The sequence below is a fragment of the Bombus huntii genome, chromosome 1 (assembly GCF_024542735.1).
Source record: "Bombus huntii isolate Logan2020A chromosome 1, iyBomHunt1.1, whole genome shotgun sequence".
Taxonomy (NCBI): Eukaryota; Metazoa; Arthropoda; class Insecta; order Hymenoptera; family Apidae; genus Bombus; species Bombus huntii.
Window position 1 is genome coordinate 8338807 of NC_066238.1, and position 21797 is coordinate 8360603.

Sequence of the window (21797 nt, forward strand, 5' to 3'; positions counted from 1 at the left end):
ACGGACATCAGGCACGCGGAGTTAAGATGATCGCTAGCTCTGGGACAGCGTTTTCTCGCTGCGAGCGATCCGAGAAATTGCTCAGCGACGAATACGTTCAACGTAGACGAAGAACGTAGGCGCGTCTTCGAAGTGACGAATACAATTCCGCTGGCTTCCTCGATCCAGACCAGCGTGATTAGTTCTAGCGAATGGTACCGCTTCGGGGAAAAGGCACAAGGAAGAAGGACACTGTTGCTCCGCGTGATCCTCGATTAGATGTTGATTGCTGCCTACCAACTTTAGACGATGCAGAGTTTCTAATCACAGAGATAGGGTGGGCGGGAGAAGCCACTCCTTTCTAGAGTTTATTCCAAGTGGATTGATTTATTTGAATAAGAATCCTGATCAATTCGATATAAGATTCGCGTGTACGTACATGTAATACCGATTAAAATAAACATTTAGTTAGCTAAATATAACCTAGCAGCATTCTGAATATATAACCATCTTAATACCGAAGTGGAAGCGGAGAGTCAAGATAGAAGGTAGAAAACGAAGGATTAAAATTGAGACGGAGGATGTATTCATAAGTATGCATAAGCATAAAGAATGAAAATAGCAAACCAAAATGAGAAGGGGGTAAAAACATAACCAGCCAGCCGGTACGGCTGAACGAGCGAAAGTGACGAACATTCAACTAGACCCGTGGTAACAGCACCCCACCACGGGGTGTCCCACTACTGCCGCGCGTCACCAGTGAAAACCTGGATCCCCATGCCGTGGAGATGTAGCTCTAGCACCGAGAAATGTTTCATTCATAATGCAATATTATATTTGCATTGCAAATGATGTTAGTGACTAAGCAATAGAAGTTTCATAAGGGATTATAATTGGTAACTCTAGTAGGAACTTGTATTAAGAAATTCCAAAGAGCTCGTAATGGAAAGAATCTAAACGATCAGAGACATTTAAAGTCTAAATTTGTTCAGACTGAATCAGAGTAACGGGAAGTTTAAAATTACTAAATTAAAAATACTATAAAACATAAAACAAATAGCGGAATCGTAGAACGCATCGAAGATGCCAATCAGGAGTTTCAGGAAATTCTATGGGTACGAGAGATCTCGAGAGACCTTCGCCATTGCAAATGTACCTCTCAAATTTGTGGAACCTCCCAAGGGACAAGATCTCCAATACCTCCTTGAATCCCTAACGTTTGCGTAATCACAGGAAGCTTCGAAGACCTCTAGAATTTCTGAGATTATTGGAATTTATGGAATCTCCTGTCATCTCCAGTATGCACGATGAATCATGCAGCCACACGAATTCAAAACCTTTGCTACTATACTTAGGAAACAGAAGAAATTGATGCGTTTGGAAACGTTTATTTTTATTGCAGAATATAGATAATAAGAATAATGTATTACTATTCTTACATGTGGTTCGTTTACATCACGCTGACGCGACTCAGGCACCGAAACAATTCTTTACCTATATAGTTTATAGTCAGATCGGAGATATCATAACGAAAACGAGATGTAATCTATATACAAATACTATGTGTACAAATATCTACAAGTTCTGATACGCTTCTATTTGTTCGAAGTTCATGATCGTAGTAACACTTGAGTACCGACGAATGCTCAAATCAGAAAAATCATTCTAACTACTTTTCTTTTATTTATAAAGTAGAGCACGTTTCAATACTTTCGGAACTCTGAACAGAATATTATCTCGGTCGAGAGATAATAATACTTTTAAGTTAACAAAAAGCGGTTCGCGTGATCTCGTACGTTAAGTAACTAATTAGAATTATAATCGTCGTTACTTAACAACCGTCTCGGCTAAGAGATTTATATAACGTTATCTCGACGTTATATCTTTAAATCCATTGAATTCGATCTGGATTCAAGTTTGCCTAAATTACAACATCGCAAAGATAGAAGGAGAAAAAGTGGAATAAGAAATCGATTAAAAATACGTCCGTATTTACACATCTTTCCACTGCAAATTACAATTCATAAACCGGTTTCACACGGAGATACGCGTATGATAGATACTAAATATCATATCATACTCACTTCGCGTATTTCGGTTACGATAGATACTTTTCGTATGAAAGCGACAGACGAAACGTTACAAAAAATGGTGATATTCACACAATATTCAGATTGCCATATGTGTATTACGATACGCGTATCTCCGTATGAAACCGGCTTTACCCACCAACGAAGAAGACAAAGACAACGCTCGGTTCACATCGACTATCAAATATCGCGTGTCGTGCATTGAGCATGTTCATAATCTCATACACCAAGTAACCTTAACTTAATTCATCTACTATGTACATGTTCGTTGGCTCTATCGCCAGCTTCATTCACCATGTACATACATCGAATCGTTACTTACATTTACGTGATCTCGAATTTATATAGAAAAAGCTTGAGCTGTCACGCGTTTCTCCAGAGACGCGTGACTGAATACGCGGTGAACAAAAAGCAAGTGCAGTTTGCAGTAAAAAAAATAAAATCGATGGTTCCATCGAGAATATCCTTTTTCTAAAATAATTCATTCTTTTGAGCCGAGTTTGTTCGTTGACTACCACAGTTTGCACTTGCTCTTCACGCACACGAGTTCCCGAACGTTTCTCGTATCGATAAAACTAACTTACTAACTCCTAAATTATTATAGAGTAATAAATGATGCAGATCGCGTGCCGAACCGGCGATACCGTAGAGCATCGTGGAAGTTGTAGCCCAATTTTAAATCGCTCCGATCGAAGATTCGCGATTACAGTTGCACGCAATTTTTTTACGCAAAGTGTCTCCGAGTATGGCAAATATGGCAAACGTTGCGTGTTCATGCACATGCATATATGCACTCGTCATTTTCCAGTTCGCAATAGAGCCTGACTCGAGGCGTTTCGTTCCATTCACGAACAGATTAATAACGTCGAGTTCCCGAGTTGCCGTCGCGCATCGAATAAATACACAGTCGGCTCAGATGAGAGAGAAAATCTTTCATCTAAATGCTAGAAGCCGAAAACGACGAGTCATGTGGCGTCTCGCGAGGATCGGCTATTTACAAGCGTAACCTGACTTTATCTGCGATCGAGATTCCATTTCTCGACGTACGTATTCGCGGAAAGAAGAAGAAGAAGAAACACATTTAAATTCGCCCCTGCGTTTATCGTAGCAAAAATATTTCGTATCACAATGTTACGACGCAGCCAAAGTAAAGCATGCACAAATAGTAAAAAGTATCCTATCCGCATATCGTGTATAGGACACGTATCTGCGACACTGACGTATTCGCAACATCTACCCCTTTCTTCCACTTGTCGCGCGAACGTTACAATTTTTACGCTAAGGACTTGAGAACGACACTATTTTCATAATGTCGATTACGCACCGTCATCTTGCTACCGCGTTATTGCACATACTTACGACAAAAGGAAGAGAAGCGCTTCCGCGATTGCTACATACAGGAATCGACGAATTCGATTCCATCGCTGTTATTTCCGTAATAGTTACGATTGTCGAACGATCAACACGCGATACCAGTGTCAATTCTGTATCGATAATTAGCTACCTCGTCGATCGAAATGCTCATAAGTTAAGATCGTATTTACATCGGAGTGACACGATCGTTCGAAGCGTTTCTCGGCTCTTGGAGCTCGATCGATAAAAAATCCCATTATCGTTCACGCTTGTCGCGTGAAAATTGCTTCCTACTCTCACCGCGTATAAAACGCCAAATCGTCGCTATAATGGACGGAGTCGGATTTTAGGCAAGTGCGACGCACGTTCGAATCGCCCACGACGATCAAAGCCGTACACGACCAAGTATAATTTACCACATTGTCCCTAGATTTACGAGTCAAACGTACACCTCTCCCCTCTTGCTACCGGCAACCGGAGTAGTCGCTGGCATTATGGTGGTCGCCGTGATAGGTGCTGTACCTAGGCCGCTGGAGAGCGACGCGTTGGTACAAGACACGCTGCTGATCTTCCTCGAAGTGTCTTGGATACGATGACTCGGTCTACAGAGATCGTGGCCGATGCTGTTAGTTCTCGGTCGAATGTCCTTTCCGTGCACTATGAGCCTATCTATATTGGGAGGTTCGTGGCCATTCGATACCGAGGCCGCGCGATTTTCCCTCGGTTGAAGACCCGGCGACTGTGGCAGAGACATACTCCTGTCCTCTCGCAATTGCACAACTGGCGGACCCGGCAACGAAGCCGATCGCCTGCCACGTGGATCTATCTTACCATCTTGAGTATTCGACATCGTGGTAACCACGTAACCGAGTTTCTCGGGATTTATCAGAATGGGTGAACGATCGTTATAGTTGTCGAAGGTAGACGGATTACCGTCGCTGCCCACAGGACTGGATCTCTCTCCTATCAGAGGAGTGCTTCTGTCTTGGCTTATTAACGGTGTGGAACGTTCTTCCTGTCCTGTAATGCTGCCACTCCTACTGCTTCCACTGCCTGATCCCTCTTCCTCGCTGCTGTTCACCTCGGTTAAGGTGGCTTGGTTAGGAACGCCGTTGCTTTGATTCGTTGGTTTGATCATGGACGCGGAAGTTGTCGTCATCAGTCCTAGTTGCGTTAACTGCGACATCGTGACAGGTGTTAAAGTGACAGGAGCAACGAGACCGGCACTGGTCAAAGTAGGCGAGAGAACAGCTTGCGCCAACGCTGCCGCTCCAGATTTCCCAGTTACAGGCGTGCCCTCCGTTTCTTGAATGGGCGAGAGCACGACCTGCACAACCGATAGATCCGGATAGTGGCCGTTCGCCGGTATCACTCCTACGACGCCTGCCCCGATGTTCGCCGCGTTCGTCGCTGATAGAGCTAATCTCTGTTCACGGTCGACTACTTCTTTCGTCACGTCCGGCGTCGGTATGCGAGGTCGGTTCTTCAGAGAAACCGGCACCGGATTCAACTTCGTCATGGTACCTGTCGGGAAACGAACATGAATTAGACAAGCTTGTTACGGAATGATCGAGTCCGCGTCTCGATCCTAAGCCTACGATTAAACTATTCTTAGCGCCGGCAGCAATAATAACGAGGCTAACGATGATCATGCCAATTTTTGCGGCTGCGTTTATTTTACCGCTAGAAAACGGCCCGCTATGGAGCAAGGAAACGAATCTTCGTTCGACCGCCTCGAATCGGGTTGAGAGTAGAATGGATGGATAAAATGCGATTAGGTATAATTGCTTAGGTATTTTTCCGCCACTGGCGTGGCTTTCCTTTTTTTCTGTCATAAGTGAGAGGAACGATTGGAGAAAGAAGCACAAGGTCTTAAGAAAAGTTTTTTCGAGAAGAATGATTCGCGATTGCGGAAATTGTTCAGATTACACAAGGTTACTCATTGCATAATTCCTTGCATGCATGTAGCCGGGTGGGGAAAACTTCGAACATTCGCGACACTTTCATTGAAAGATGTTTTTCTCGTGCCACATTGGAACGTGCAAAAAGATTGCAGCTTTGAAAATACCGGCGAAGAAAAACGGAAATACATACGATTATCGCTGGAGTAACGGAACTGAAATTGTTTGCTCTTTTTTTTCTTCTGAAAATCAATTTTTTGTAATAACAACAAAGAATTGTTTTTCATCATTTCATAGAGAACAACGCGGTTCGATTAGAGGCACCGATTATTGACTTTAATTCATAGAAACGGGAGATACTGTTAACGTGAATGCGCAGGCGTTACGTAAGATCGTATCATTATCATTTAAATAGTTAAATAAACCTCATTACGACGAACGTTATTCCAGACTGTGCACCATTCTGTTGACACGCTTGAGAATTATATTATCACGTTGCGTAGCAATTCCTTACGTTTTAAGTTCCTTCTATTTGTTTCTATTTTGTCGCGTACAAAGACACGTCGGAAGTAATTTGCGTAAATCACTTGCCTTGTCGACCCATTCTTTGACTTCGAATGCTTTTCCGTCCAACTAGCCTATCGTAAAGGGACATCTTAAGATTCGGATTGTTCGTTTGCGGTAAACCTCCAGTTTCAGGGCTGCTATAAACGCTATTGTGACGATTTCTGGAGAAGAAACCACCACCGCTGCTGTAAGTGGTCGAAGAACTACGTACAGAGCCCATTCTAGTGATTTGTCGTTGTAGCCAATTTTTCCTTCGCTCGACCAACGGTGTATCGACGCTTTCCTATAATACACGTAAACGAATATGAATATATCAAGTATAAATACTTCTCTGGAATAAATATTTTTCCAACATGTTTGCTGCACGATCCGATCGTGACACCAAATACAGGTAGCCGGTTGTACATCGAGAGTTTCAAGTTCATCTGGTGACGTGTACTTACGTAATCGGCGTACATGTCATCCTGGTGGGTCTTGCGATGCTGGACGTGATTATGGATTTGTGGGCCCAATATAACGTTTGCATACAGAGCGTCGCTGTCTTTGACCTTATAATGCTCGGCTGAACCCTTTGGCTCTTCTCGTCGGTACTGCTCGCTAGCCACCGTATACGGTAAATCTTTTGGCACGACCTCGTCCCAATATTGATCTTTCAACAATTCTGGATGTTCCTCGTGCATTTCGTCCACGATCATGTATCCAGCCTATCAAATAAACGCGTCACCGCTAATAAATATGAATCTTGTGACACAGCAGTAGAATTTCAATTTCTATACGATTAACTTAAATTTCGGTGGAACCGGAGAAAGTTGGTCTCGTACCTTGATGTGACGATCTATAAGCCAATTTAACTCGATATCATCGTCGTCTTCGCCGAACGGATTGATCAATACCTCGGCAACTTTCAGCCATCCCACGTAAAAGCAGAACTGGAACGAATGAATCGGATTGATCGATAGTTATTCATCGAAGACGGGATCGTCTTTTTACAAGCGTCTTTACGATCGATGTTCTTACCTGCAGGGCCGTGAAAAATGGAAAATACATGTCCGGTTCCTCGTATTTTCCGCTTCCGACGTCGGTGCGCTCGATAAATTGTCTGCCGAGTAAGGCGGAAAAGAAATACGCGTACAACGATAGCGTGACTACCTGGAAAACGTAAATAAACGGTATTCAAACTCGTTCGATTAGAACCGTGAATATCACGGTCCTAAAAACGGCGTTACGTCGACTACTAGTAATTGGCGAAATAAAATTGAGTCATCGTTAATTTTGCGACGCGCGATAGAAGAAGGAAAAAAACAAATGGCTTCATTATAATTTGCTAATCAAATGTCCCCAGCGCGAGATTACCGAGAGGACAAATGGGTAAATTAAACGACAGAAATTTATAGATAGATATTGCCGTGTTACATCATATTGTTTGATTCCTAGAACGAGTGTCGTATACTTTCTGCGTATTGAGGAAGAACGAATAAACGCGGTCGAAGGTAAGAAACAAGTATCCATCGTTGGTCCACGTCGCCTGCATCGCTATAAATACCGCTTCTCTCAGAATTACTTTCTTCGTTCGTTTTCAAGAATACCTTTATGAAACTTAATACAGGAATGCCAGTGCCTCGATGAACACGTACGTTGTTCATGGACAAACTACGCTGTAGCTAATGATGGGCTCGGAGAAAGTAATATTGGATATCCTGAAGTTCGTAAAAGAATTAGAATCGTGATGAAACGATAGACGTTGGCCATTTCTAAGGTGAAAGGTTCCTTTGTGAAAGGGCAAGTAATGTCAAGCTTGGCAAAGAATTACGTTCCTGTCGGTTTCGTCCTTTTTTCGCGTTGTATACGCGTGGACGAACAGGTTTGAATGAAATCATATCAAGGTCATCAAGAATACAGCCTTTCTCATCGAAGGCCACCAGGAAATGATAGTTTATGCAAAGACTCGTTGTGAATAAAAGAAAAAGTACGATCGGTGGATTATCTTTAGACTTTGATCGTCGCGCACACGAAGAGGATCGATCGCACGTTGAACTGACTGTGAAATTTATTTCCGCCGTATCGACGGACCGCGACGAGATTGCCGCTCGACTCATTTGTCATCCTTGACCATGCGTATTGTCTTCTTCGCTCATACGATATCGACAATGTACTTATTTCCGTGCAAAAACATTGCTCGGAAAAGATACAGAAAGGCGCATAAATCATTTGAATTTCAACTTATGACGCAAGATGCTTCATTTTAATAATAACGTCATTTGAGAGAAAAGTGTGTTGGAAGACAAAGGATAACCAGCGCAATGTATTCGCTGGTAATTAAAGCGCATTGTCGCATCCCAGGTAAATTGTTCTGTCCTTCTGTCTCTATCTCGCTTTTCCTTTGGAAATTTATAAAACTTCTGTAAGCGGATACATGCTATACAAACGTGCATGCTAACCGATGGATACGAGTAAACCACGCAGGTCGAACAGTATTCGGTAAACGTATTATTACACAGCGCGCAGAACCGTACTGGTTTACGCCTAACCATGCGATTTTATCCTGCTTTTACCACGGAGACAAAGTGCGATTGGTGAAAGACGAACGCACGTCACGGTTCTGTTTCGACACGAAAACACGACAAGGAAAATAATTACAGTTGAGTTGCTCTTCCTGAACATTCTCCGCGTACACTTCTCCTTATTTTCGCTAATTCAAAGCAATCCGACCGTGCGTTTATCTCTCGAAATCTTCGTAATGAAACGTCTCTGGTTTGTGAATTACCATCTTGACTCTCGTGGTACGGATTAATAGCACGTTTTCCTCGCGTGAGCATGCTCTATTTTCCAACCAAGAATCCCAAGCATTCTCCCACCGACTGATAAACTAATGCGGAACGCGAATCATCGATCAGTTCCATTACCGGTATAATTTATGTGACGAGTACGAGTTACGGGAATAAAAATGAGCTCTGTTCTATGCAGCTGACTAACCGAGTGGCTTACCCCATCGTCCGTATTGAAATCCCCGACGATTAACGTATTAGTGTATCCTCGAAGGAAAAAGGCGATCGGTTTTTTTTTATCATACTTTTCCTCGTTCGATGTGTTTCAATTTCGTATTTATTATTATCCTCGGCAGTCGATGACGTAATTTTGCACAATGAATGAACAATTTTCTCATCGTTCATGCAATGTCGACTGTGATTGATTCAGTTGCTCATCACGCTTTTCAGATCTGTGCTTATTAACCAGTTTTAGAGAATGCCTTTAAAGTTGAATTTATCAAGCCTGGACGAAGATCGTTTCCCAGGCATTGGCCACGTATATACAAGATCATGACGCGAACAACTCTTTAATACCGCGAAAATAATGGCGTTCGTAGCCGACAATTAGGGACGTTAGCTGATGAGCAATTAACGTTGCGCAATGAATACGTGCCTGCTAATTGCGAATACGAAACATCTTTCCAAGAATGGATCCGTTTTGTTACTGCGCTGCAACAAATCGAGTCCTTCGAACTGGATAAAGAGAGCCACGAGCACATTGTTAACATCGATCTTGGGTTGTTGGTAACTTTTTAATGTCTGCCGTATATTAAATGAATGATCTTCGAGCGTCGGCGGCCTCCGCAATTACGCATCGAGTCTTTTATCGATGATATCGTGTTGCAACGAGGTGACGTACTTTCTAATGATCGCTACTGCCTCGAAGCTCGTTAACTTCTTGCTATGGAAACTACACTCGGCCGGGCAAATTGAAATGCACCGTTCGAAGGAACGGCCGTTCCCTTAACGCCGGACGTGTCGACTCGCGTTTGTTGAAACTCTCGCTAAGAGATGAGCATGAAACAAGCTTACAAGCGTTAGAAAGATGTTAGAGAGATTCTATTGGAAAAACTTGATTAGAGGAAATGGCGAGAGAAAACGCTGCATTGTGAAGCTAACAACGGAATTAAGACTTACGCAAGCGTGCGCTGCACACTGTCAACAGTATCAAAGCGACGAGGTGGTTACGATGAGAATCAGCTCGGGATGAAGACGTTCGTTTAAAACACTTGGCATTTCTCAATGACGGTAAACGCCATCGCAATTACCCGGCTTCTCCACGATTTCTGAATGAGATTGGAAACAGAATAATACGTTGTGCCATTCCTTGATTAAATCTTCGCTTTTTGTAACGCTTGTCAACGAGGAGAAACTTTAAACTTGGATGATCTATCGGCAGATTCGAAAATTTCATTCCGGTGAATGTTGTTTGCCTTCCAAACAATTTCACGTGTCTAGTCCACCTTCACGTTTTCAATCATTCGACGTGTTATCGAACAGAATATTAAAAGAATTATAAAATGTATTAACACTGATACGTGTTCGAACGGTGACACGGTTTTCTAGAATATTTCGATACTCACCTGAGTGTAAACGAGAGGAACGCAAACAGTGTCGTAACCAATGAGCGCGCCAAGCCTCTTCCGGATGTCGCTTAGCTCGACAAGGAGGGTTTGCACTACTTGGTCGCTAGTTATTAAGGCTTCCCTCCTGGCCCTGTTGATGATGTTCGTCGCCCAAACCAGAGGCATCCAGTACTTCGACATGGCCGCCTTCTTGTTCATCATCTCGAAGATTTTCTTCTCCGACTCCATCATCAGACCTGGAAAGAAACAGCGGGATCGCTAGGTCATTTTCACTCTATTAAAACTTTCGAGCGTGAAGACGAAACTATATCGAAGTAGAAACGTGGCATAGAGATCTCCCGCGAACTTTCACCGAACGGACGGTTACCGAATTGTCGCTGGCAAACCGATAACTTGGCCGGGACGTGAAGAGGAATAGTTATCGAGTGACAATAAATCAAAGCTGTCTCCATCGGATAAATTCATCCGCGATTCGTTAAATCGACGACCGCGTTTGTATATGTGTCGCGTTATCGAGCGATCTGTACTTCACAACGCGACTTTCGCGCGTGGATCCACCGCTACGTAGTCACTTTACTCGTTATGTGAATGCAAATGTATACGAAACTTTTTAAACTCGTCGACCCTGTAGTTGCCACGTGTATTCGCGCATCATTGTTTAATTATATATCCGTGGTTTCTCGGAACATGCTAGATATTTTACTATTAACACCGTTCGATGCTTGTAACGTTCCAATCCTTCTACATTGTCCATAAAATCTTCTGTCGGCATATTTTACAAAGATTATATGACAATCCACGAGCGTGATAAATTCGAACACTTAGAGATCGTTAAATGGTATCCATTAACGTTATAGGAAGAAAGGGCGATTGTTTATCAGCAGGCAATACGACGATTATATAATGGCTTGTGGCTGCTCACGTGACCGGTTCGTAAACATGAAACACGTGGAGAATGATGCACATTGCACGTAGCCAAGAGCGCAATCGAGAATACGCTATTAGTCAGGCGATGGTCGTCCCGTTTAGAAGAGCACGTCGAATAGTTAGCTATAACACCGCTAAATGTAAGGCCGTCGATTTCCGAAAGAAAACTAAACACTCACTGGAAGAATGCTAAGTTGCCGATTTCCGCTCACAATTCGCATTACGTATTTATTACATAACTTTTAACCGATATTTCCCTGAAACGTGATAACGTTGTGGTTACAATTAGCAATGTTATAGAAACTTTTACGCGTCTAAGTGAAATATTATTGTAAAATTTTTGCAGAAGGAACGTGGCTCGATAAGATAGTGAAATTTCCTGATGAACTTCGTTCTCACGTAGTATAGCTATCTCATCTTTTTCATCAAACAGTATTACAATATAACGATCCTATTAACCATGAAGCTATATTTAAGCATTTATATATAAACGTTTTTGAAATTGCACAGATTATGAAATAAAAAGCATATAGGTATTACAATTGACAGAGTTTTCCTCAAAGTTAGAATAACATATGGTATCATGCAACGCCTGGAGAGTTTAACATGCCGACAATTAGTAAATGACCTCGAAATCGATATGCCTTCTTAGCGGTGTGCAACAAATAATGAGCGAAAAAGCATTGTGAGAAAACACCTATTATAAATAACAGTCGATTTCACAAGCTGTTGCTTTCTTGTAGGAATACGTTACGCGTCCGTATATGTCTGCGAAATTAAAACTACACGCTTGATCTTCAGTCTATCTTTATTATGATTGTTTTGTTGCCTCCGCCGTGTTTGTGCTCTACCAGCTAATTAAGCGTGTTACTCGTCTCGAGTTTGTATCCTATCGTATCGAAACACCCCGTATAAACAAGTGACGACGTTCTTGTGCGACCAGTCACGTGAACGAATCGTCGCCGATAGTTGAACAATTGGAGACATTATGCGACGCTTTGTGTTTTATGGATGCAACAGAAACGTTCCAGACTCTATCCTGGTGGACACTTTAACGATCGTCCTCAGACGAAAAAACCATTTTAAAAGTCACGGGCGACCGCAGTGAGCATCGTAACTACGCTCGATTGCTATTCGATCGGTTAACGGGATCCTGATAATTTCTCTCGAGGGGAATCTTTTTATTGTTACAGCAGAAACGGGTGCGTTCTGTACGGACGGTATCTATAACGAAGCTAGGAGCAAACGGCCGAAAAAAGCGACGCCATCGTTCGAGCAGTTATCGAAATAACTCGTGGCGTCGTTCCCCGACAAGTAGCCATCTGAAAGAAACAGTCTGCCCGATCAAAGAAACGCAAGTGTTGACGTCTAGTTATTAATGGTGGCACATATGTTACCGAGCAGGTTCAGGTAATGACCTTAATCGGAAAAACCAACGCGCAAAATGCCGTTGGTACCAATATGGCTCGCGTACGTGCCCGTTTTTCGACGTGCGTGGACCATTTCTCGTCCCTGTTTCGGGCGACAAATTTCCTATTTATTCGTTCGTTATGAGACTCGCATAAAAGAAATTCATATCAGCCGTTTATAGCTGGTTAAAATCTATCTCAAGGATAAATTGTACAGATATTTTACTGTTAGATGAAAGTTATCGATGGCGTCTTTGCGTCGAGAGTTATCGATCGCCGATGGAACGAAATCGACTGTAGACGTCACACGAGCATTCTATGCGATCGAAACGGTACGCCGCGCTACCGACTGAATCGATATGCAATCGGTTCTTTATTCGGTCTGTACGACCTTGATGCAATCGCATGGTCACATGGCTTCTATACAATGAGTTCGAGAATTTGCAACTGAGAGAGTCGTGAGCGATAACTCATCGTATGAGTCACGCAAAAGTCACGAATACGGCATTGCGAACGCACCTAAAGTACGCTGAGACGATTAACATAATGCCTGACATTTTGTCAATTAGCTCGACAATTAGAAGATGTAGATGCTTGATTTTTGTAATTAGGAATGACTTCGGCGCAAGAAACAATGTCATAGCGTCCCTTTCGTAAAGAGTAATTGGCTGATAGCAAATCGATTACACAGCTGTAATTTATGTTAATAAATGAGCGATAAAATTGACTGAAAAGAAACTATTTATTATTCTATACGGTTTATTCCTGGAAATTGACGTTAAAGAGATTAGCTTTGCCCTGATTAAAAAAAAATATTTGACGATCGTTCGGGCTTGACGAAACTCAGCCGCTTTCGCACGTTACACTTGGCGATTTTCACGCGGAAAAATACGCGACGCCATCCGCTCGAAACGAAATTTTTCGAAAGCGCGCGAATATCGTCGTTCGGAAGTAACTTGTACTCGCTTTCACGGGCTTTATGCTTAGCTCGTGGCATCGATTTATAAGCAAAGTGGAATCGTTGGAAATGACGACAATGACCTGACGATTCGATGAAAATGTCGATGACACTGTAACGCGACAAATTTCGAAAGAGAATCTCGTCGGTTATTTCACGCAGTTAATAACCGCTAACGAGACAAAATCGACGTTAATTACGAAAGCATTCGCGTGGAAGCGAATCGGATCTTGGCGCGAGTTATTTACACCTCGAATATGTAAGTCAATAACATGGATCTTGTGTAGTCATCGCGAATCGAATATAAACGGTGCAACAGGCTGTGTACGATCGTTATTAATGACACGTTAATCGTGCAATAAAGACGGTAAAATTTCTGAACGTCGGCAAACGCGGCGTTCCATTATCAGTTTAATCGAGCTAGGCGAGCCTGTACGTAACGGATAACAGTAGTCTCGAGCAAAGAGCAAAACAGTTTGATTTTCAGAAACGATTACGCGGCGACCAAGGCGGAATCTAAGAAAATTACGTGGTCGCGCAACGAGCAAGTTCACCGATTGAAACCGCTTCGACGAATAAGAAGAAGTCATACTCGTTTCTGAAGGATGTTTACCTCTCGAAAGCATCAGCTGAAGACGGAGATAAGCAAGAGAGGGAGCGGTCCGAGCACAACTCGGATGCACAACGGGCTTAAAGAGGAGAATGGTTATAGGGGTCAATAAACGCGGGGATCCTTGCTCGGCTGGCAAGGTCGCCACGAAGGTAAAAAATCAACCATGCTCCTCGTCTCTCCTCCTTCTCATCCGTGCCTGCCCGCTCCACCGCGCCGAACCGATGCTGAAAAGCATCCTTCGAAGAAAACCAGTCCCCCAGTCCAGTTCGTACTTCTTTAAGCCCGATCCACAACGTGTAACCCAGCAATGGTTTCGTCATCGCGGTCGTAATTTCAAGGGTGAAACTGCGTTTCGATCCGCAGCGGAACAACGAAAACGCAGAGTCACCCATCGACATTGAACTTCATAAACTTTCTGGACGCGCGACATCGCGATACGCGCGTTTTTGGCGCGCACGACCGGACACTCAGCCAAGCAGGGTATCGACGCTTGGCGCCGGTGAAACTGGACTGATTAGGAAATATCACCGCGTAATTAGAAGCGGGCAAGTTTAAATCATTGCGCGCACACGCGATCATGGATGCGCCCTGGGTGTCAATAGAGCTGGCTGCCAAAGAGAAAATCGACTAGCCCACGCCCGTGAAGGCGTGTACGGGCGACTATTCGCAGACACGTGGACTATACGATACCGTCACGATACCGCGCGTCATTAACGATTTCACTATCAACGAATGACCAAAGTCTGACTGGTGAAATTTGTTAGAACCTTTCACAGTTCCATGGCGTCTAGAAAATTCCGAACTGTGCTCAGCGATAATAAAAATCGGCTAAAATAGTCGGTTTGAGATTTCGTCAGAAGAATCTCGTGTCCTATAAAGATTGCTTTTTAGATTACCGGTAAGTTTGAGAGAGGTATTTGATATTTGTATACCTTAGTCTACTTTCTCTACCCATGCATATCTCGAGTATGTTGGTCTTAATAAATTGAAGTTAACGTTTGTGTATAGCTTTCAATTTTATCGTTATATTTAGAACTGCAAGAAGCGCGTTGACACTTCAGATATATTGTTTCCGAATATACGAACATGAGAAATGTTCTACAAACTTGCCACGTTGTTTCCTTCTGACGCTCGAGGCAGAAGAGCGATAAAACGATGAATAATAAACGAGTATGAAAATACAATCGATTTACACAGATGCGAGGTGTTTTGAGTAGTTCGTCATCGACGAGTTAATAACGCTTCGTTCACGTGATCGAATTCAAATCAGAGTTCTAACACAAGTGTCAATACGAAGACGAGATAGAAGAAGTCGACAAAATTCTACGAGAATCAAACAACCAATAAACGTTTATTTAAACAGAGAAATGGCTAGTTGTTTTTTTATTGCTCCGTTTTCTTTGCTCGTGCGGATCCGAATCGGATCGAAAGATCCGACCTTTCACAAGACTGACCCTCCACAAGGACGCCTCACAATCGCCGCATTTTCCGGCATTTCAGAAACACCAGAAGTGGAAATCAGGCCATCTTACGCTCAAGAACATGTACATTCTAACTGTTCGTGGAAAGGTCAAGGAAACAGAAGCAGAAGCTAGAGTGTTCCGTTAATTTTAGAACAGCGTCTTTATCGTTTCCATGGTCGACACTTTTTCTCTCGATCCACCATTTAAAATGCAAGCAGCGACTTTTAATCAACTGCTAAATACGTGCTAAATCAGTGAGAACGTTGAATTTGCGCGTTACCGCCTCGCAATTTCGCGATCTTCCGTTCCCATTGAAAGGATTCGCAGCATTGTGCTCTTTGATTTTCCACGCCCGTCGACACCTCTTAAAATCCCGCGATCGTAATCTAGCTCGCAGATCCATCGCACGCACGCTCTCCAGGCGAGTAATTATTTTCTTGCGTATCGAACAGGCGCCGATCGGTCGACATAATAGCGGAGAGAAACTCTCGTCGGAACAATAATTTGTGCTAAATATAGGTAGCGCGTGCGGCGTATTACGGTCGACCAAGAAGACGATGCATGCGACCGGGACCATGGATGGGTATGGAGACAGTGGAGCGACGAAGAAGCGGTCAAGAAGAAGAGGAAACGGGTTTTCGAGTTTCTTGCTCAGGCCGATGTGGATGGCCACGATGATGACGACGTCGATCTTCAAGATAATGATGATGATGGTTGGCTCACGCGCCACCACCGCAACTCTCGCGAGCCGAAGCCACATCTATCGCGAGCTCGATATACTAGTCTAGCCAATTACCACCTGTAGCCGAAGATAGATTAAGGCTCTCATTATGTCTGGCTATATTTAACGTCGTCTGCATACATATTCTATCGCCTGGTTGGATCCAGTAGTCGCGTATGAGCGTATGTAGATCTCGGGGCTGTACGTGGAATTGTAAGGCTTTCGATATATATATATATATATAACTGGTCGATGCATTATGGACGTACAATTTTCCGTTGATAGCGTGCTACGAGGACATAAACTGGCCGATTTCGATAAAACGGCAATCAGAACTAGCACGATAGTCATAGGAAAAGCAAGGTCGTTAAGAGATGAAATTAATGGAGTATATACGGTATATCTATGGAACTAGTGTATACGACTAATGACGTGCGATAAATCGGAGAAGGTTCGAGAATGCGTCGGGGAACGCGTTGGAGAACTCGAAAGGCGCCATGGTAACGGTGAAAATCAATGGCAGCGATGGGAGGTCGCGGCGTCCGATCAAGAAATCGGCAAGAGAACGACCGAGAATCGTGAGACAAGCGGTCGATAGACCCTTCGAGGAAACCAAAGACAGTCGGTGATGATGATTATCTTATCAAATGACATAGTATCGGTATTCGAGATGGACTATAATTACCAGATGGTTATTTTTATGCATACCCGAAGAGGAAGGAGAGTGAGATCGCGTGGAGAAAAGAAAAAAAGACGACGACATAGCAGGTAATAAAAAGGAGCCTGTTGTAACGTGGACTCGGTTGGGATCCGGGAATAGACTGTAAACTACATGGCGCTGGTCCGGTCGGCGCTTACCGCGAGCAAAACGAATATCTCGCCAAGAAGGAAAAGGAAAAGGATGAGGAACTGGCGCCGGCGCTCCGCGTTTCTAAGGCCTCGGCTCGCTTCTTGAAAATTACCCGGACGCACGTGAAAATTGCCTGGCGGCGTGAGTCGTGCCGTTCGATTTACACCGGCGACCCAGCTCTCGAGATTCTTTCGAACCGATGGGAATTTCCAGACCGCGATCCTCGCGGAATTGGTACGCCCTGCTAATAATATCGCGGATCTCTCGATGCTAACAGATCGGCAGCGATATTCATGGAATTCGTTCCTGTTGTTTTAATAGTTACTTACGCCTACTTCGACGCTTTCGTTTATCGACGATCATTAGCAGCGTAATATTCTTAACATAAACCTGTAAACAGGTGTTTCATATTCGTGGGGAACGATTGCACCACGTTTGATTGAATCGTCAGAACACAAGAGGCTGTAATAAGGCTCAGTAATTCTTTTTCACTTGTTGATACCAGTACCTATTCCGTGTCAGTAGTGATTTGCATCTGCGTCTTTCGCAAACTACAGTAAAAGTCAACGACCATAACGGTTGCGTTGCGATGCGACTAGTAAATAGAATCGTTTGCAATTTAAGCGTTCTAAAATCTGCTGTGCACACGTTTTCGTACTGTTGCGCCCGGAATACTCATTGCAATTGTGGAGAATCGCAATCGGACGTAGTTGACATTTTTTCAATTTCGGTAAAGAACACGATCGTACATTATAAATAGAACGCAATGTTTACTATTTTATGCATAGGTCGCTGTTCTAAAATTACCAGTGACCTTCTTAGTATTCCATGTCCCTGTTAAGCATCATTTGCTTTCAAACAACGTTGCATTTATCCACGAACAGAAATTGTTTCAAAACGTGCTATTTACTTGACAGATCTAAAAACAACACGAAATTCTTTGTTCATCGATGTCGCAACAGCATTAGCATTGACATATCTCAGGAAAGACAAACTAGAAACCAGGACCAGTATAGTCTGAGACGTAGCTAGTGAACGATCGAATGTCTCGTTTGTCCTCTAACTTCTTCCTGTCTCAAGATCATGGCTAGGTATGTACTATGTTTTATTTACGCGACCATAAATATCGGCATAATCCTTCGGAAGGACGTAACACCGCAAAATCACAATTACGTCTGGATGTTACTGGTCGGCGTTCAACGTCTCGCATTTAGAGTAGTGTTTGCAGTCGCTTGAAATACTGTATCGTCTTTTTTCCTGAAGCTTGGGGAATACGTTGCATTCTCGCTGCATGAATTATTGATGGAGATCTCACGCGACGATCCGCAACGTTTTGTTGGCGAGACAAGCTCGTTTCCAGAGTCGCCGCAGAACGGATTTGGATCGTCTTTGCGGAGTTCTTTTACCGTGGCACCGGCGAACCGACGGCACGTTTCTTTTGCGACTAGTGTGCGTGATGCTAACGTGTTCACGTGTCCGCGGAGATAATTCCACGGAAGGATCGTTTCTTGTTATCGCTCTCGTCACTTATTTTTCCGGCCACGGGGAACATGCTCATGTTCATGGAAGATTCGCGGAACCGGCGCCTGAAAAATGCGTGCTATTTCTAGTCGACATGCACATCCTCGCCGCCGCCGCCGCCAATTGACAAAAACCACGGTGATTCGAGTCGTTCTTTTGCATCCCGAGAAATCACTTCTTTCTCCCTGTTTAAAGATACCGTAAGCGTAATTGTGAAAATCGTTAGGCGCAATTTCTGTCAATCGCACTAGATCCTCTAACAACGTTTTAGATAAGAACAGTTACAAGAATCTAGTTACACTCAAATTAGAAATTCAAATTAGAAATTTAAATTTGCGGACCGATATCTTTAACTTTAAATCTTCAAATCCAAATCAGTAAATCTAAATTTGCAAATTCAAATATCTTACTTTACACTTCTTAATTAAGATTTAAATTGATATGTTATAATCTAGTTTTACATATTACATTCAGATTTTAAACTCCTTTTCAAGCATTTTATTCGAATTTTATATGAAAATCACGTTTGAGAGTATGGAGTGTGACTTCGAAAATAGCGCCATAGTATTTTATGTTTTAGCTGCGCGCGCTTCTATGCCGATGTTAAACAAGTATGGCGAATTGAGTGGTACCAGCGTCGTGTGTGAATTGTTCTGAATGTGAAATTTGTCACGACTGTTTTGTGTTCATAGAACGAAAGGAATGCATATCTACTCTGACTTGTTCTTTCCACGTACGTATTCAAAGAATGTGTGATAAATCTTGGTTTATTAGTCTATGTAACTGGAATCAGAATGCACATGGACAAATAAAGGGACAGTGTGATGTCTTCTGACTCGTGACATGCCTCTTAATATATTTGTGAAATTTTCTTAAAATAATACTCATAGTTCTCTCTCAAAACGATAATATTGTGAGCAGTAGTTACTTTAATGATAATTTATAATACTTGCAAATTGTGTCAAGTATTATTTTAGCAAATATTCTAAAGGATTCTTTGATGGGAGGGAGTTGTGTTTTAGTGAGTTTGACATATACAGTATTTTAAATCACGAACGTCTGCTTGTTCACAATAAAACAAACAAATACGTATAATACAGAAAAAATTGGCTCAACATAACTACGTATCTGCAAAAGTGATTGACAATTCTAATCCTAATGTAGAAGAAAGGAAATTTTGATGAAAATGGCGGCCACAAGCAACGATAATGGTGAGTCGTGTAATTTGTGAATAGATTGCATGATTATCGGAATTTTGAAGACTGTTTACCAGTGTTCGAAGTTGGCGTATCTTCCTCTCTCTTTATCAGTAGTAAGGACAGATCGTAAACTCATAAATTGCTCCAAGGTTTTCAAATATGAAGAGAAAGTGTCGAAACACGAAGTAACAAGAGCGTTAATGATTTGAAACATGTGTATAAATAACGTTTCCATCAGAGACATACAGTTACAGATCGCTGGGCAATCGTTCGAAGGTTATGCATGACACATGGTTCAATTTCGATTAAATAACGGTTCCATCACGCAAATACAACGTTGCTTATCATACAATTGATCCATACGAATTACTTATTAAGGACTGATTGTAATTCTTCTGCGAATGCCAAAAATCTTGACGACTCTTTTATTTCGGAAAGAATTCGCGTACGTTTGTCGTTGAACTGTCCTTGTTACCATAAGAGTCGCTTAATTGTATAGGAATTGACATGTGTGTTAATTGACTACGCGTCCTTGAAGTAGCAACCGAGTCCGCTCCCAAGTTATATTTTGCATTGAACTCTTAAACCTTTAACGGTATTATTAGTTAATCCATTTGATAATAAAAAATACAATTTTTCAATCTTCGACAAAATTTCGTGTTCGAATCTGTTTACTAGTCAACGTACAGATGCAAATGTAGACAAAACGCTTAGCAGTGAATAACAGATAAGATCATTCGCATAGAAAGTGAAGTAACGATTTAATACTCCTCGTCAGAAACCATTCTTACGTAACATATCAGTCTATGAATGTAGATAACAGTGGAATAAATATTTTGTAATGTCTGCCCCGGACAGAAGTTTATATTATCGGTTGTTCCATTAAGTTATTACTTTTCTTCTTTTTTCATCGCGTTACAACAAAAATATTTATTCCTCCTCGCTGCGTTTTAATACATACATTCGTATTTTATGTTCAGTTCCGTAAATAGCTTGTACTCAAAATGAGAGTCTCTAAAAGCGACACACGTTCCTTGCTCTCGTCGAATAAAAGAAAGTAAAACGATTTAGGTAATATATATGAACGAGTAACTCACTGACCAACGTCTACGATGTGCTGAAGCGTCGGGAACCGTCTCTTCACGCGCAAGGAAATCCTCTGAAGCGTAATGACGTACGCGAGCACCGCGTATCTTACGATGTTTCTCCTCATCAGTCTGCCTCTCTCGTCCTGTAATGTGAAAATGTTTCAAAATTATTACCTCGGGCACTCTCTTTAGATATCTACTTTTACGACGCTTAGTGTACATCAAACTGTGTCTATTCGTGACCATGCGTCAACAATAATTTCTTTGTTAATGGTCACAGAAAAATAACGTAACACGTGATTCTGACAAATAATTTTAATGCCTTTAATTACAGGAAGTTAAAATGATTTCACGCACCAAACAAAGTACTTTCTGTAGAAAAAGAACTCAAAAACGCGAGATACCGTTTCTATTAAGTACCACTTCACCAAAGCTTTGACTAAGTAGCAGAGCAAACATTTCTTTCGTTTCTTGTCTGACTATATCTCTCAAGGCCATCGAACGGTATTTTATCACACGTCTATTACAATGGAATATTTATAAGCACAGATTAAATAAATGAGCAGGGGAGAATCGAAGGAAATCGGTATCATCGGGACGTGTCTGCTTCAAAATTCGTTTCCGAGGCTGCATGAATGCCGGACACGTTTCCCATGTCTTGTACACACTTTCCCCTTGTTCTTTTGGCCCGTGATCGCGAATCGTCACCGGTTTCGAGCCGATTCCAATAATAATCGGAGAAAAATCCACGGTGGCGCCTACCGC

The 21797-nt window shown here is 42.4% G+C and overlaps 2 protein-coding genes across 4 annotated transcripts in view; one reads left to right on the forward strand and one right to left on the reverse strand.

The window, feature by feature from the left end:
• Window positions 1-1351: 1351 nt before the first annotated feature.
• The window catches only part of LOC126867749 (uncharacterized), a 41319-nt gene continuing 20873 nt past the window's right edge, over window positions 1352-21797 (reverse strand). For 2 of the 3 annotated variants that reach the window (XM_050622624.1, XM_050622632.1), the window contains exons 4-10: window positions 21046-21175; window positions 10281-10519; window positions 6908-7039; window positions 6712-6819; window positions 6334-6594; window positions 5915-6173; window positions 1352-4946 (exon numbers count right to left, since the gene is read on the reverse strand). In XM_050622624.1, coding sequence (XP_050478581.1) covers window positions 3862-4946; window positions 5915-6173; window positions 6334-6594; window positions 6712-6819; window positions 6908-7039; window positions 10281-10519; window positions 21046-21175 — 2214 coding nt within the window. In that variant the 3' untranslated portion in view covers window positions 1352-3861. Of the gene's footprint in view, window positions 4947-5914; window positions 6174-6333; window positions 6595-6711; window positions 6820-6907; window positions 7040-10280; window positions 10520-10890; window positions 11464-21045; window positions 21176-21797 lie in introns of those variants that run through there. The other variant, XM_050622642.1, reaches the window with a different exon arrangement.
• The window catches only part of LOC126867785 (TSC22 domain family protein 1), a 203165-nt gene continuing 200546 nt past the window's right edge, over window positions 19179-21797 (forward strand). Inside the window, exon 1 of the mRNA XM_050622738.1 lies at window positions 19179-19956. The gene's annotated coding sequence lies outside the window, so the exon portion shown is untranslated. The remainder of the gene's footprint in view (window positions 19957-21797) is intronic.